This window comes from Ascidiella aspersa, chromosome 2, assembly GCF_963924565.1.
Source record: "Ascidiella aspersa chromosome 2, kaAscAspe10.2, whole genome shotgun sequence".
Classification (NCBI taxonomy): Eukaryota; Metazoa; Chordata; class Ascidiacea; order Phlebobranchia; family Ascidiidae; genus Ascidiella; species Ascidiella aspersa.
The window spans coordinates 12,365,207-12,382,863 of record NC_139448.1 but is presented as its reverse complement, the minus strand read 5'-3'; the positions used below and the strand labels follow the sequence as shown (position 1 = coordinate 12,382,863).

Below are 17,657 nucleotides of genomic sequence, written 5' to 3'. Positions count from 1 at the left end.
GTTGTGCGATTAAATAACCCAAACATATGTTTAAGAGACGTAAGCTCAGTGCAAAAATGCAACTGTTTTATGTGAGCTTTGTATTTCAATTTGGCGCTGAATTTCTAGTCTGCTCGAGTTTAATTTATTTAAAACAGCGTTATTATGTTTTCATGGCTCAAGGTTAGTTATATCTGTGGGTCCGTCGACAAACTCTACTTCAAAACGTCATTATTACTCACGCAGCGCGCACGTGTCCTGTTTGTTTTTGTGAACTTTGGAACTGACGTTACGATTGGGCCTGAAGCGTAACCGAAACGTGACCTAAACAAAAGTACTCGGAAACCGGCTGAGACTTAGCAATGTCGCACGCATAACATTACCTTTCGCTTAATCAAGTCGCCCTAAAGACTTCAGTTTATGGTTTTAACTTTAAGCAAACCAAATTTCTACTGTGGTAAAACTATTTCCAAATGCATAATTTTATTTTATGTAACACATTTCGAAAACTATAGCGTACACTTAACAATAATGGCTGCACACTTGACTCGAAGTCAGTTAAAGGCATTCAATACACTTTTTTCAGAGCACTCTGCGTGCCCGACTGCTCGGCTCAAGTTTTCTACTGCACTAAACCACAAACTGAATAACATGTGGCATATATCTTGTTTGCTGCTCCTCGAACTTTCTTCTGTTTACTCTGGTCTGCGACGACGTGTTGCCACTGTCACGTAGGCCCGTGTTATGCTCGAACGCGAAATTGCCGAGTCAGACAAAAATGCGCTAAGAGAAGCCCCAAATGCAACTAAGTTAATGTATGTCAGTAAACATGCAATAAAGTAACAAATCGTAAATGACTTGGCCTCAGGGGCGTGGTCAAATAATTTAGTCACCCAGGGAGAGAAAATTGATTACAAAGCTACTCAAATTACCAAACAATTTTCTAATTCGCTGCCTAACAAAACTAATCAATAGATTTATACGAGTCAGGCTGCTTACAGTAGCAGTAATCGTATTCTTGGCTGCTTACAGTGGCAGTAATCGTATTCTCTATAACTGTTAAACATTTAAAAGTGTTACCAAGTTACAACAAGGTTCTTATAAACAACAGCGAAACAAACTTTTGCCTCGAATGTTGAAGACTTAAACTAATATAAGCTAAAACAAAAAACTAAAACTTGTAAAAACGCCCTCAAAACGATCGTGCTTGTCTGTGATTGGATGGCGAGGAGGTGTGTGAATGGGCAACACCCGCTATTATGACGCACGCTGCTTACGCGGTCTCGGAACCTTGCAGTAAAGTCATAGTTTGTGCACAGTCAATACCCGTTAGCGCTCTGCACGAAGAAAATAGGGAAACGTTTTAAAACATAATATTCGCATATCAACACCACCATTCTCTCATTTGGTTAAATTCCCAAATTATGTTGTCGTAATTAAAGCAAGAAAAATCATCTGGCTTTCTTCAGGCTATGAATGACACTTTACATATTTAATTCATAGAAGTAGACCATAGCCTTGTAGTAACACTTCGTCACATTGTTATTTATCACAGATAATTTTTGTTTTATCGCTGTAATGTTTCGTCATGGAAAGTTTTCTGTAAAAAAACATCAATTGCCGATCTAGCAAGATTTTGCAAAGACACCATTTTTCACTGAGTCAGGTTTTAATGTTAACGCATGTTTTGAAATTCGCAATATTGTCAACAATTCGGTATTTTTAGAATCGAATATGCGTTTGGCCCGTTACGTGGCTTTGTCGATCGAAGGGCTTTTGTTTTAGCCATATTGGGACAAAAATATTATTTCCGTGTATAAGAGAGTCGAGAGAAAAAAGCTAAACTGGAACCGCCCTTGTCACGTGAATGCCTACGTATTATAATATAACAAATAACTATTTTATTGAGTATGTACGTCTTGCCTTTCTTTATACAGATCTCTTCTAACCCCTTTATAAGCTTGCGTTATAAGATTCTTTATCATTATTAATGATTTATGAATTATGAAGTATCGTTATGAATTGTATCGAATAAAGTCTTGTCAGTTACTCAAGGAACCAATTGAAGTGCTCGTATGTTAGAAGCAGTCGACAATGAACAATTTAATTTGAATGCAGTATCTATCTTAGTCGTGAGATTGATACACCGAGACACAAAGACAATTGAATTGAGACTCATTATCTACCCACCTCTACAGCTTAAAACTTGGCATGATAATATTTGCAAAGTAGCATTCTGGCATTGTAGCCTACTTGCGATTTACCGTATTAAACGACTTTATAAATTCTTCGTGTAGCCTAGCCTACACCCCTGGGCCCTGGTTGTCCACTTTTTTCTTGCGACGCATTTAGAAAAGTTTTGGACAACGCACCAAGCCATAGAATGTTTACTAATTTTCATTACAATTTTACATTAAATCCAATTTATTTTTTGTTCGGTGCTGAATATTATAACTAATCAATGCCTGCAGTTTTACAAACAATCAGTTGTAACGCACTTGTCAGGGAATAATCATAATAATAGCTGTTAGCGTTTTAATATCGCAATTGGGTTTGAATACGAAACGGGCCATTGTGCGAAGTCCTACGTACAGTTTGGTAACCTCTGCTGTAGACGATAAAAAAATGTCAAAGGTGTGGCCAATGAGAGCGCCTCATCGTCTGAAAATAACTGGATATACGCGTACTAACTTTTTGAAACTTTAAACCAGGACGCTTTTCAGCGGTTCCAGGATGTTTTATGTGGGTATTCAGACATGGCGTCAAAAAATTCGCCAAGGCCTAACGTCAAAAATATGCCTGTTGCTGCCAGTCAAACACGCGCGCGAATCATATATAAATAATTCAGGATGTTTGCACCGAATAATGATGCCCAATTCTTAACTGAAACATACAATCCACGACTGGACCAGTTACCTGCTATATAGTGGCGACAGACGTAACAATTACCAACCCATAAACCAAATACACAAATTATTCCAAAATATTTTTGCAAGTTGGCTAAACACATGTGTAGTTGCGGACAATTTTGGCTGTCTAAATGCCAAATCAGGACTTTTGGTTGACTGACCGGGGCATAGGCCTTAAAAGTGAGCCTTATGGTTGGCCGTCGTATAACCCAACAGTTTACTATCGCCCGCCCACTTGTGATAAAGTTAAATATAGGCTCGTAACCGGGTACTCGAAATACAACTTGCTAAACGGATCATGACAATACTGTAGGGATCGAACAAATGAATCTGGCATCTAAATTACTTTTCCTAGATGCAAGGCTGTTAATAATAATTGATCAGTGGTTTCCAACACGCAAATAAACCACGTAGAAAGTTCGCGCATATCGAAAAATAGGCATAATACGGTTTGGATTTGTTAGAACACTAAATTAAAATTCACGTTATAACCAATAACCTTGGATGTGCAATAAAATATACGGACACCTGGTTTTAGACGAAAACGCCTAATAGTTAACTTCGGAACAACTGATAACCACAACAGCATTACCTAGTTAGCTACCTACAATAAATTAAGGTGTTTATTCAGCTAAAAACAAAATTTTGATTTAGCAATTAATTATATTTAATATGTAACTTTTAGTAAATGTTTCAAGAAATCTACATTCCTACGGTCGAAAGAAGAGTATAAAAAATGTAATAGAAAACTAGACATAACTAGTGTAATAAATGATAGTCAAGTAAGCTATTTTATTGCAAACACAATAAACCACGTTTAAAAACGAGAAAAAACACACCGATGAAAATAGGAAAACACAAATTCGAACTGATTTGAACAGAAATAGGTTTGAGATTTAATTTAACGCTTTTTTAAAATTCAATATAATGCAAACCGTATTTCATTAAGAGAATTTGAACAAAAGAAAGCAAAGTTGTAAATTTCCCACTACTCCTAAGAACACATTAGCTAAGCAGAACAAACCATTTTATAAAATGTTACAATTCCAGCCTATGACACAAAGAAAAACACACTACTGCATTCAGCAGAGTCGCATGGTTGAAAAGAACTCATTGTGTGGTAACATATCTTGAGGGAAATTCATTCCCTGTGTACCAACACAAAGATTCCGAGAAGTCCCAGTACTGCATACTAAAAGACAAATACAAAAATCGGTTACAGTTAAATGAGTAAAATCATACATTAAGGCTACATTACAAAATTTAAAATTACAATTCTAAATAAAATCTAAATACATATACTAAAATGATACCAGTCTTTTGAATCGAGCCAAAAACACACACACACATATGCAGCAAAGGAGTTATATTTAAGGAATACAGGTTTTTACGCAGACATTTCAAAAATCATTTCTAATTAATTTTATACCCACTAATTAATTATACAATAAAACTATATTTCAATAAAAAGTGCATCTTGTTTAACAATGTCTTAAAGTTTTGAACTTCATCCAAGGAAGAAAGAACCTTATTTAAACCACTATATGACTCACTTCCACTTACCAGCTATAAAAGCGGACTTAATTTTTCAAAGGTATTATTTGAGTCCAGATGCCATTAGAATTTTACAACTGACTTGAGAACTACTGGTAAAGCTCCAATTAGTACTTATTGTTTACCTTTAGTTTGGGATAATCATTCATTAAGATAGTGACCATTCCAACATAAGGAACAAAACCTCGCGCTCTGCCAACAACATGATCACGCTCCACCCAAAGCTGACCGGGTTTGTACAGACCACGGTCATCCACTTCATTGTTATCACCTTTCGTTAGAAACTTTACTTTGCCATCCGGTCTGTGGTATAAAGTTTCAATATAAAAAATATATATATTTATATTATATATATAAATTAAACAAGTATTTGTGATGAAACAGCTTAGCCAAAAATGTAAAAACAATAAAATGCAGCAGTAAAGTATTCAAGTTTTGGTAAAAAACAACATGCCAATAACAACAAAAATACTTCCGTTTTTTAAGTGGTAACAAAAGAACAACAAATACTTTTAAAACAAACCTTTCATGTACTTTTATCACCCGATGAACAATAGGTATATCTCTTCCATCTATCTTAAACACAACAATTTCTCCGGCTCTGATTTTGTCTTGTTGGTAGTTGGTTAAAAATAACAAGTCACCACGATAAAATGCTGGTTCCATACTTCCACTGTGATAAAGGTTTTAGTGTTTTTATCTTGTTATAGAGAAATATAATACTACCTTCTTACTGAAATTTCTACTTTTATATTTATCCAAAATAGTAACCGTAAATTTTGAGTATAACAATTTTAAAATTTCCAAAAAGATGCATGTTTTTTTACAATATTAAGAGAATTTTAAGCTTGACAAAGTTTTTGAGTTTAGTTAAATATCGATAACGTCCAAATACAACCATGTTACCTTAAAACCACAACAATTGGACTTTCACTACCAGTGACAACCATCAAGCCTTTCCATATCATTAGGGCAGATGCAACAATCATCGCAAAATTGAGAAATTGGAAATAAACCTAAAAAGTATTAATTGTAACTTAGAAGACTTATTTAATATTATACATACACAATATGTTAAGTAAAAAGTATTTTTAGTTATAGCCAGTGTTGTAAACAAGTCATTTCGTAAACAAGTCATTTTGAAATGACTTAAGTCCCAACTCCCAGCCAAGTCATTTGAAAAATAACTTTAAGTCCAAGTAAAGTAGTTTGCAAAAATAACAAGTCAAGTCCCAGTCCAGGTCATCGGTTGCCCAAGTCAAGCCCAAGTCAAGTCAAGTCATTAAAAGAGCAAGTCAATTTCAGGTCAATGTAATTGACAGAAAAGTAAACTGTAAAACTATTAAAATGGGTAAACAGTAAACTCGTCAAATTTCAAGCAACAAGTTAACTAAAAAAATAACATAAACGCAATATACTGCAATAAAAGTGTTTAACATGCAAAACTTGAAATAAATTGTAATGAAAAACATTTAACTAAAACCATAAGTAATTTAATAACAGTTACTTAAGTGCACTCAAGTCAAGTCAATTACCTAAGTCATTACAGCACAGGTTATAGCACAGTATTTACTAACACAAAAAGTTATGAGGATTATTCAAACATTTATCCATTTTTCTACTGTGAATGCATGGCAATATTTAAAATAAAAGTACAAATAATACAGGGCAACTGGACTGCATTTGAGTCCCATTTCTGCTAAAGATGTTTGACATGATACCCCAGCCTAAAATCTTGCAAATGACAGCATATGTTGCTGCTGATGCCTGCATATTGATATCACTTTAAAGAACAACTTTTCTGCCGTACATCTTGCAGAATTTTGGCCTAGGATTTCAGCAAAAAATCTTTTCACAAACTATGATTTATGGAATGCAACAATTTATAAACAGAGTAATCTCTACCTGTCGCTTGTTCATCCGACGCAGATCGTCGAACATCTCCATTTTGGGAGGTTCACCAATCACCAAAGACCTTAAAACTCTATTTTTAAATTAAGCGAAATATTTCATCTAAACAAAAATTTAGTTTTATATATTTATTAATTGCGATTAACCTTCATATCAAACCCTCAACGAGGCCTGCATGCATTCTGTGCCAGGTACATGACCAAGACGTTTCCAAGCACTCTATGTATAAACCTGAATTAGTAAATTGCACCAATTTAAAATAATGTAAACTTCGTTTGTATACACAGCTATGGAAAGTGTAACAACCTGTGAGTTTTTTTCAATAAACCATGCATGCAATTTGGGACCCTATATACATTATTTTTCAAAGACATGCAAATCAAAAAAATGTCTGAGCAAAAAAATGTAAAACCTAGTGTTGCTCATCCAGTAGTTTTATTATAATCAATCGACGTTTCAACGTCCTATAAAGGCGCATTCATCAGGATAATGGCATATCATGCAAGACAGAATAAAAAAAATGCAAGCCTGAATTTTTTTGTGCATTTATTAAGGAATGAAAGCATTAGTTTTTCTTCGGGCGCTGATCTAGAATCCTACCACAGCATTAAAACAGTTATTAAAGCAAGGCATAATACTTGGGTTCGGGCCAGATTGGAAACTTTGGATATTGCGCGGGGGAGATGTTTTGCAGCTGAAAAAATGCGCGGCTGAAAATAAAATTTCGACTTGAACTTGCGCGGCTGAAAATAAACCATCAGGCTACCGAAAGTTGTATATTGCGAATTTATATTAAACTTACAGCGTTCATAGAATACTTGAATCACTGCGCAATTTTTGGTTGGTGTGCGGGCGCAGTGCGCAGGTAAATATTTAAAAAGTTGGATAGTATAGCATTTAATATGCAATATTACTCGAAATTGCCTAATTTGACGTCACTAAACACGTGACCGTTGTCCACTAATGCGTGACCAAATCGCCGAACTGTGCGTTTTCAGCGTTTCGCAAGTGATTCTATTTGATGCATTATATTATATACGTCTTATAAACTAGCGTTAAAAAATGTTATGCAACTTCAGTATGCGGCCCTCCAATTTTTTTTGTGCTTGTTAAGTTTCATACAGAAGTTTGCGCGGCTGAAGTTTTGCGCGTTTGCTCGAGTCAGATTTGCGCGGCTGAACACATTTTCTATAAAATGCGCGGCTGTGACCGCGGCTGAAAGTGCTACTGCGCGGGGGATAAATCCCCCGCGCAGGCCAAACTTTCCAACCTGGGGTTCGGGCGTCCGTTAGTGTTTTGGGAAGAGTGAGTAAATTTTTATTATTTAAAGATATTGCTTAATTTACCCAAACCAAAACGCTAACCCACACCTTAACCCAAATAATGTTCATTGTGGTAGGACTATAGACCAGCGCCCTTGTTCCGCACTTCCGCTATCGTTTTCCATAGGTAAGAGTGGTAAAACTTCATATCGAGCAAACTATGTCTTACGTTTAGCGTAATACTTATATCTAAAAAAATTAAACAGATCTAACAGTATGAATATACGCAGTAGGCACTGGGCAGTAGCACAAACCACATTAACTTCGATAAAATAAAAGTTAACTTGGATCCTGATTTCTAACAGAATCGTGCCAAATACTGATTCGGTCGAATGCACTCATGTCCATGCCGTTACAGTCACTAATGTTGCAAAAAAACTCCTAACAACAAGCATTTTGTCTGCAAAATTTTATAGTTAAGTTGATGTTATTAAATATATAATTAAAATTATGGTAATTGGTAATTAAAGTATTTTAAAGCAAAAACGATTAAAATAAACCGTAATATAATGATATATCCAGAATTTAATCATATGTGGCATTGGATTAATTGAAAAACAGCCACGAGTAGAAACATATGCTTGAATATGTTGCAGTGAAAAATGCACAACACAACACAATTGACGTCAGTGCGCGTAGTCCTATGTACAAGCATTTGGGGGACGTATATTATATTTTGTGAGAGCATAGGTTTAGGAAAACTTTTCAGTGTGATGGACCCCTTGGATGGTAACAAACCCAGTTAACACAGAAAGCATAGCTCGCGTTTTGTTTGAGTTGTCCTTGAAAATCTTGGAATATAACGAGACGTCACAAAGTTACTTCCTGACAGATTTTTAAAGAGGAATTCCAAGTGTTTTAAACAAGTTTTTTGAAATGACGTAAGTCCCATTCAAGTCATTTGTGAAAAAACTTAAATCCAAGTCAAGTCATTTTAAATAAATGACAAGTCAAGTCCTTGTCATAAATATCGACCTTAAACTAGTAAAATTTGTAAATTACTTCGTTTATAAGCATTACCCTCTACAATAAAAAACAAAAACCCAACGTGTTGCAAGCAAAATGTGTGTGTTTTGCGAGACTTAAGATAAATAACTTAACTTTATAATGAAAACTGCTTAATGAAAACACTTTATTTCAATCCAAGTCATTTTTCAAAATACTTAAGTCAAGTAATTTTGTTCAAAAGAAAACCAAAAGTTTATTCGAACGATGCGTAGTTGATAACCATAAGTCAAATAACGAATATTCATCACATTTATGTGAATATTGTCAAGAGTTGTTAGGGAAGGCAAAATACGTTAGGTGGGCGAACTATAACTTAATACTTGACACTGAAGCCGCTACCTCACAAAACCAATTTACATCAAATATTAAGTTACAAAAAAATAATCAAATATTTACAAAAAAAATCAGCAATGACACGACTATTAAAATACATTCGTCGCTTATCGTACTTTGACCCCCTTATGTGCAGGAAAAAGACCGCTTAGTCTCAATGGTTGTTGCCGGTAACATCACGATGATTGGATTGCTGTGCCACCGCTTGGGAAATCTTATGCCTTTAAAAAAATCCTGTAAACATTCATTCTTAGCTTGAGCACTTCTGGAAAATCTCTACAGGCTAAGGTTTATTAGTAGGGAGGATTGACAACAAAGCGAAAGACGGTTTTAACTGAATCGTTCCCTGAGCGAGTAAATCAAGCAGTTGACGAATAAGATATACTGAACCATGAAAGTACTGTAAAGCCGATTCAACGCAGAAGTTATCACGATTCACTTGTAGGCTACTCAGTGTTGTAAACAAGTCATTTTGAAAGTCACAGAAATCATTTGTAAAATAAAAAAGTCCTAGAGAAGTATTTTTGAATAACTAACAAGTCGCATCTAAATTAGAGCGTCATTTCCAAAGCCGAGTCCCTGTCATAAATTTTACACGTTTTCGTCCGATTATGAGCAATACTGTAACTAAAAATACCAAAAACACAATATACAGCAAACAGCGTAAATAACGCCAAACTTCATTATGAGTAGATTTCAAAGAAATCGCCTTCCCCTTATTTCACTGCATACGCTACATCCCTTATCAAAAAACTAAAAGCATGTATAGCCTACGCTTGAAGTTACATTTAAAGATTCCGATGATTTGCAAAATGTCCGGCGGAGCCTCAACTTATACCTGGCCAGAAGAGGCGCTAAATACCATAGTTGGTTTTAAAGCATATAAGCCAAAAAGTACCAGTCATAAATAATAACATAACACATGTTTTCAGTATCTAAGAAAGGATAGGCCAGAAACAAAACATTGGAAATGAAAATCAATACCAGCGAACATTTTTAATTGAATCCTTTCTTTATACCAACAGAAACGTTTATTTGGCATGTAATTGTCATAGTTTGATTTGGTGCAGGTTAGATAAAGTACACACCCCACATAAAATCCAAATCTAACCGGAACAACATAAATTGCATACCGGTATGTAATAAACATGCGCATGATCATGAACCAATTTGCGCAAACAGTGAACAAATAAATTACAATAAAGCAAAATAATTCAGGATTAAAACACTTCTACTCACAAGTTAATAATATAAAATACAAATATATGGAACACGGAAAAACTTTTTGTGATTATTTAATCTAGAAACATTCGGTACATGTTTTCTTGTTCTTTATCCGCAAACTGAGGTACAAAGTTAAACTTGACTATTTCATCAAAGCCTTCCGATTTTTTAGGTTCAACAAAATTCTTTCGAAATGAATATAGTATCATGGCGGGAACAATATCATGTTCATCGCCTGATAGTTCCCGGAATCTAAAACAAATTTATTATCAATTTATTTTATTAAGTTGGAAATAAAAATGCACAACAGAGCTAAATAAATAAACCTGTTATTGTGAAAGGCGTGTTCAATAGAAGTTTTTGAAAGAAAACATCGACATTGGCATTTAACTTCTTTGGCACAGTCCACATACCTGAGCCAAATATTAAAAAACGAGATTATTCACATATTAATACACGATTTCTATTCGAAAAAATGTATCGTCTATGACAGACCTGGGCAACATACGGCCCGCCAGACGATTCAATCCGGCCCGCGGCTTAGTTTTCTTAAAATACATAAGCTAAGCGAAAAAAACGGCGAGTTTGAGTCGAACCGTTTGACTTTTCCGGTTCAGGTTCGGTTCGGGTTCAACGATTTTTTCAAAATCCGGATCAGTTCCGGTTTCGGTTCGAAGCAATTTAAAAGTTCCGGTTTAGCTCCGGTTCGACAATCGATAATTCAAAACCCGGTTCATAAAGTTCCGGTTCAGTTCCGGTTCGACTCCCTGATCCAAACTCTATTTTAAGCCTGTTTTAAAGACTAAAATGAATTTTTTTTCGCGCTTCGCACTACTCTCTTTTACCTTTTTCGTGTTCCACGCAGTTTTTGGGCACCTTTACAGACGAAAGCGTCCTCTGTACCGTGGTACTCTCTCCAATAAAAGTTTACCAAACTTAGCCTAATATTTATATATTTTTTGCGCTTCGGTCGAATGTATTTATCTTTAGAGCATAATGGTTGGAGGTTGTAGTAAGACGTAATAAGAATATCAAAGCCCATACAGAAGTAGGTATCATTTTTAACGTTTCGAATAACTCTTTATTCATTTTCAACATCAGAAAATGAAATAGAAAAAAAAATAATGTTGAAAATGAATAAAGAGTTATTCGAAACGTTCAAAATGATACCTACTTCTGTATGGGCTTTGATATTCTTATTACGTCTTATTTATCTTTAAAATATGAAAAAAATGCCATCGGTTTTCTAAACTCTTAAGTCTAAAACATACCGATTCACACTTTGTTAACTTAATTTAGTGAATACCATTGTGTGTTTTTCCCGATTAATGCTGTATTTGCAACATGGCCATTGTACTGCAAATAACACATCGGTAACTTAAAAGCCAAAAAAACATTGTATGTTTTTTGTACGAAATTTTTACGTATTTTAACCTTAATTTTTAAGTCAACGCGCTCCACAACTTGATAAACGACAATACATCAAGCAATGTACATATTTTTATCCGTGTTCAATGCGTGACATCCCCCTTTATGTCTAAATTAAAATTGCATTTTGAAACAAATCGCCTATAGTAGCATTTTTTTTTAATTCGACTTAAATTGTACATTTGCGCGTGCATTTGAGATCCTATGTTTGACCTGGCCCGCCACAACATTTTAAGTTTCTCATGCGGCCCGCGGTTTAAAATAATTGCCCATCCCTGGTCTATGACCTATTTAGAAACAATGTAATCACGCCACTTTTTATGGTGTCCTTTTAAACTTAGTATTCAGAAGACTAACCTTTTTCTTGATGCAATATCTGGATTTGTGTTATCCACTACTACACTCTTTCCGGCAGTTAGAGCTTGTTTGCAAGCTGCTACACACTTTTGCCATGTCTTCATTTTGTCCTGTAATATTTTTTTAATTTAATAAAAGTTAAGCAGTTGGTGACTAGAGTTAATTAGCTTTGTTTATGGTGAAAAATTACATAAATACCCTATTGATATGGTAGTATCCCTTTGGCAACAAATTCTGCTTCACAAAAGTTGATTTTCCACCTGAACAGAAAATGCGTTTCAATTTTTTACACTTCCACCCCTGGAATAATACTAAACAACTTTTTAATTTTTTAAACTACTTTTAAATCTTTCTATAATACTGTTCAACCTTTATCTTATTGATAGGAAACAATCCCAATTGACCAATTCAGTGTTAAATATCACAAAGATATCTTTGGTCTGTAAGATTAAAATAACTTACTTGCTGGATATCCAACCATAACAATGACTTCTTGACTATCGGTAGTAAGTGGTCCACCTTCTGTTAGGGGTAAGTCGCTTAGCAGGCTTTTCTAAAAAAATAAAGATCATAACCAGGAAAAAGAATCATTCTAAGAGTGCAACTAAAGTTTTAGAATTATTGTATCACAAATTATTACTTCAAATATAGTCATTTTTTATCCTACTTTACAACATAGTTTAAAACTTTATAAGAGCGTCATACTCACAGGATTAAATTCAGGCATGTCAAACTTTGCTGGCTTTTGACCAAGAAAAAATTCTTCAGGAGTGTAAAAGGGAACTCCCAAATTTAATGCAAACAACCTTAATAAAACACAAAATATCTGTTTGAGCTGGAAGGCAGGTGACAAAATAATTTTGTTAAACCTTAAATATAAACCTTTGGCAAAAACGTATAATTTACCTATCCCCACAGCTGAAATCTTTCTTTCTTCCAGGTGCCCAATTTTTAGGCCTCCCTGCCGCATCTCCAACATAAGTAAAATTTTTTAACTCTGTGCCACCATTTCCTTCATTTTTTATCCACTTCCAGGTGCCAATATTGGGTTTCCTGTTTTTACCACGCTTTATGATTGCTATGACCTGCAAAGTTTTGCCAATTTTTCTTCAGCATTTTATTATTTTTACATTTATTAACCTACCTGGCATGGAATACCAAGTTTTTTCAGAAGGGCCTCAATCTTATCTTTAAAGTCACTTTCTTTTACTTTGCCCTTTCCTATTCCTAATTGATTTGTTATTATAACAATTTTTGCTCCTTGAAAATAAATTAAAATATTAGCATTTTGTTTGAATTAGAAAATTACATTCATACTTACCATCAGAGATTATTTCTTTAAGTTTCCTAGGAATTTCACTGTACAAAATTTTCCAGTCATTTTTGTCAACTGCAAAAGTTTTACCTGTTTTTGGAAAATAAAAAATCACATTTTACACAATTTTAACCTATTATTGAATTTCATATTTCACCGGAAAATACTGCTACATAAAACAAATTGTTTGTATGCAAAACTAGTTAAAATTTGTTTTGGTATGGTTTAACCCTATTTTTTCCAGTGCTTGTACAGTTTACAAAGTCAATTCCACCACTTTTAATATATTGCAAATTGCAATGCATTCTTGTATGGCCTTTGAACATTTTTTGCTTATTGTTTATTGCTTATAGCAATTTGGAGGAAACTTCTATATGAAATGGATTATAAAAGTGCGTCGGGTTTCTTGGCGATAGATTTAGCTTGCTTAGGCATTTTTGTATTACAGAATGTCAGTAGGCTATTCCTAGAATCCAAACTGTTGATCTTCGAAAAGACCACGTTTGTGAAGATGAAGCGTTTTATAAGAATTATTTAAATACGTAAAATAAACAAAAAATGGACAGTTTGAAAAAAAAAAAAAAAACTACTGCTGATCCAAGTGGGCATTGTGACAATTTTCCTGCATTTATGGGTTAATATGGTTTAATTGTGTCGCAGTTCCTGATTTGCAACGTTTCCATGACGATTTTTTACAAAAATTACTCTCAAGAAACACAAAAACGTTGTCAAAAGCCATAATTTGACAAATTTGGACTTTAGTAAAAATGTTTAACTTTATTGTAAACTTTAACTTTATTTTGACCTATAAACTTTTTAAAAACAGTCCCATAGGTGCTAAAAAACAACTTTATTCTTTGATTCGTGGACAGACGAGGTCCTTAAAATTTTTTAACTTTATTGACTTTTGTGGGCCCTAGTAATAACCTACTGACATAAACTCTTCTGATTTGAAATAAACCTGATTTTGTAGTAATAAGAGTAGAATCCATGTCAAATGCTGTGACTTTATTGGAATGCTTCAATCCCTTTGTTTCAAACACCAACATGTCACTACCCTCTTTGTACCAACCAGGAGGTCTGGTGCTCTCAGTGGTTAGTACTGATGTTGATTCAATTTCTGAACATTTTACATCTGAATAGTATATAATAACACCAAAGAGTTACCTACTATTTTATTGGTGCAATTGAGTACCTAGATATGGAAGACTAATATTTTTAAACCTATTAAGCAGTTTTGCAGTGATAAATGATGTGTTGTTTAAATTATAGAATAGATATTTACTATACTTTATAATTTTAACAAATGTTTAAAATAAATAGAGAATACCAAAAAATTAAATTTCAAAAAGCATCTTTTAAGAGATTAAGTTTTCCTAACCTGGCATATTTGGAGTATTTTTTTGCTGTAACATTGACAACTTTTTCATTACTTCCGATTCTTCTTTATCTACAGTATACAGCAATTAAATCATTGTTTAAATAAATGCTTTCTATGGCCCAAATGCAATAGATTAGAACTATAAGCCAGCCAATAAAAAAGGTACCTGTATATTACACAAAAATAAGTAACACTTTTTGTCATACAATAAATAGTTAACCTGAGTGTTCTTTATTGTCTTGATCAACCCTTGACTTCTTAGCTTTGTTGTCTCCACCAAAAAAATCTGAGATGGTCCTCTTTTTACTACTGGTAGATTCTTTGAAATCAAGAAAATCAATTAAAATTTTAAGAAGCACAAAACAGGAATAAAAAGAGCCATAAGTGGCAGATCATTTATCCAATTTATATATATCAGAGAAAATAACCTAAAATATAAAGTGAATATATAATCTTTTTAGCTCAATGCTTGCCTGGTTTGTTGTCCAGTAAAATAAGTTTATGTGGGTATAAGTTGTTTATAATGTACAAAATTTCATTTTCCTTCATAGATGCACAGTCTCCCTTTTGTAAAGAATTATTGTTAACTGTGGTAGGTGTGGTCCCAACAACATTTACTTGTATAGACCTTGAAGCATAATTTGCCACCACTTCCAGCTGTTGCCTAAAAAATTGAAATAATGTTAGCTTTTATAATAATTAACATCAAGAACTTTGGTTATGGCCAAATAACAATTCCATATTTATTTTTTTCCTATACTGCACATATATATACTATTTATGAATTTAGGTTGGGTCTAGGTAGCTTGGATAATAATTTTATTTTTAAATATCATGAAATTTATTTGTAGGAGTTAGCCAGAATGTGTTAAACTTTAACCTAATGTATTTTGTGTTTCATATACATACAACACATAGTACCATAAAACAATCACCCTTAACACCTGACAAACTATACCGGTATGTAAATGTCTCAACATGATTAATTTGTAAATATATGATTTAACTTTATGTAGATTTCAATATGATTAAAGTGCATATTTAAGTCTTAAATGTTTGCATGTATGCCTATTTGTAATACAAATACTCTCTTTTCCGAAATTACAAAAAGTTTCGCTGCACACTTGACAATCTCTGGGGTCGAACTAGTGTGCCGCGGCACACAGTTTGGGAATCACTGGATTAAAGTGTAAGTCCCTAACATAAGTCATTAATAAGTTATTTTTTTGAAATTATTTAATACTTCCTATTTCAGTGTAAAATTAAAAATCCAACTAACCTTGAACATTTTTTGTCTGTTATCTTGGTCTGGGCAGACCTACCAATAAAAGTGGGTTTGCCATCTGGTAAAAGTATGTCATGATGCGAAGCATTGATGCAGTGTAGGTACATATCCATGCTTCAACAACTGTATACCTAAACACCAGGAGAGATTAAATAGTATTAAAATTAAATTAAATGTTATATATTGCAACATAGACCAGATAAAGCTAGGCAACGGACAAGAAATATTTTAAAGAATGCAGTTTTTACCTAATAGTAAACGTGTTTTATTACAGAAAAAAACAACTAAATAAATTTGGTGCTGGTCTATATTTACAGCATATTTTAAACAGTAACAAAATGTAGTACTTAATTGTCGAATTGTCAAGATTGAAATTGCGAGGAAGAAAAAAATATGGGAGAAGGAATATAATAATAAATACTTGACCAATCCAAACCCTAACTCAAATAATGTCAGCAAAACTATAAACTACGGTTTGAAAATTATTTTATGCCCACAGAGTTTGAGCCTATTACCCAGCATGGCGTTCAAATAACTATAAAATCAATGCACATTATTTGGGCTACTGTTAGCGTTTGAGTTGGGTGCATAGCCGTCTGCAAAAGATAGCAGATCTTGAGTGTGAACGGCTGAAAAAATTAGGAGGACTCGGTGCAACTAAGGTCAAAAGTGCACCCCACTATTATAACATATGGGAAAACCAGGTGCATATTCATTTTCTAGGGGCGCAGGTCTAGTCTGTTGAAAAAAATCACCAGTGCACTTAGAAATTAGCATACTTTTCATAGTGAGTCCCTGGGCCAAGTATTAATAAATTTATTTTCGCAGTTTGCAATTTCAATCTTGACGGGTGGTTTCATTATTGTACGCCCTCCCCACCCCCAAAAAAAAAATGGTGTAGGATTATAGATCAGCGTCATAAGTTACATTTATTAAACAGGGCGATCAATTAGCACCAACAAAAAAATAACAATGCTAAATTATATCATTACAAATTAGTCTCAAGCTTTGGGGCTGGTCTAGAATCCTACCACAATGAACATTATTTGTGTTAGGATTCGGGTGAGCGTTGAGGTTTGGGTGGGCTTAAGCAATATTGTTAAAAAATAATACTTAAATGTGTATGAAATAGGCCTATAAGTAAACGCGGCACCATAGACGTTAATCAAATAATGGACTTATTTACTAAAAAACATAGTTTTTTGTTTTAAAATCAGTTTCATAAAATGTAAACAGATTGTTGTTCACAATTCTTATTTTTTAATATATTTATGTTTTAAAATCGCGTATACCACAAAACTAACACTTGACAAAATTCTAATAAAATTTAGAAAAATAATTATACTTCAAGAATAAGTTTTTTTTCTTTTGTTATGCATGCACCTAGAGGTACATAATCTAACTCCGACGTTTTAATTATGCATATACATGCAAAAGAAAAGTTTCTTACCAAAATAAATTCTACTGAACTCTTGCTAAAACCGCAGTGTAATGACATCATTTATGAACAGTCATTACCGAGTAAGTAATATTGTGTGGAAAATGTCTCAGTATTTATTTAAATATGAACTTTATCTTTTTATGAAGTGTCCCGCTAAAAAGTGGGGGCAAATACGTTTTATCCAAGGTGCGAGGAGTTTCATTGAAGTGC

At 33.8% G+C, this 17,657-nt stretch overlaps 2 protein-coding genes across 4 annotated transcripts; both read right to left on the bottom strand.

Moving 5' to 3' along the window:
• Window positions 1-3,660: 3,660 nt before the first annotated feature.
• On the bottom strand, window positions 3,661-6,457 carry LOC146163725 (signal peptidase complex catalytic subunit SEC11A-like). Of its 3 annotated transcripts, none has more exons than XM_083382780.1 (5): window positions 6,348-6,457; window positions 5,349-5,458; window positions 4,966-5,115; window positions 4,568-4,745; window positions 3,661-4,080 (listed from the first exon to the last, which is right to left on the bottom strand). In XM_083382780.1, exons 1-5 carry the CDS (start codon window positions 6,387-6,389, stop codon window positions 4,030-4,032), a joined length of 531 nt encoding a protein of 176 aa, XP_083238906.1. In that variant the 5' UTR covers window positions 6,390-6,457; the 3' UTR covers window positions 3,661-4,029. The 3 variants fall into 3 exon arrangements, with proteins under 3 accessions (XP_083238906.1, XP_083238907.1, XP_083238908.1); XM_083382781.1 differs by having other exon boundaries at window positions 4,568-4,634; XM_083382782.1 differs by lacking the exon at window positions 4,966-5,115.
• A 3,144-nt stretch (window positions 6,458-9,601) lies between these two features.
• Window positions 9,602-16,119, bottom strand: LOC146163724 (bifunctional polynucleotide phosphatase/kinase-like). The gene is made up of 14 exons (XM_083380575.1): window positions 16,001-16,119; window positions 15,195-15,385; window positions 14,942-15,040; window positions 14,722-14,790; window positions 14,302-14,475; window positions 13,347-13,430; window positions 13,170-13,285; window positions 12,932-13,110; window positions 12,735-12,831; window positions 12,488-12,578; window positions 12,224-12,285; window positions 12,026-12,135; window positions 10,567-10,653; window positions 9,602-10,492 (listed from the first exon to the last, which is right to left on the bottom strand). The coding sequence occupies exons 1-14, from the start codon at window positions 16,117-16,119 to the stop codon at window positions 10,312-10,314; spliced, it is 1,659 nt and encodes a 552-aa protein (XP_083236701.1). The 3' UTR covers window positions 9,602-10,311.
• Window positions 16,120-17,657: the final 1,538 nt, after the last annotated feature.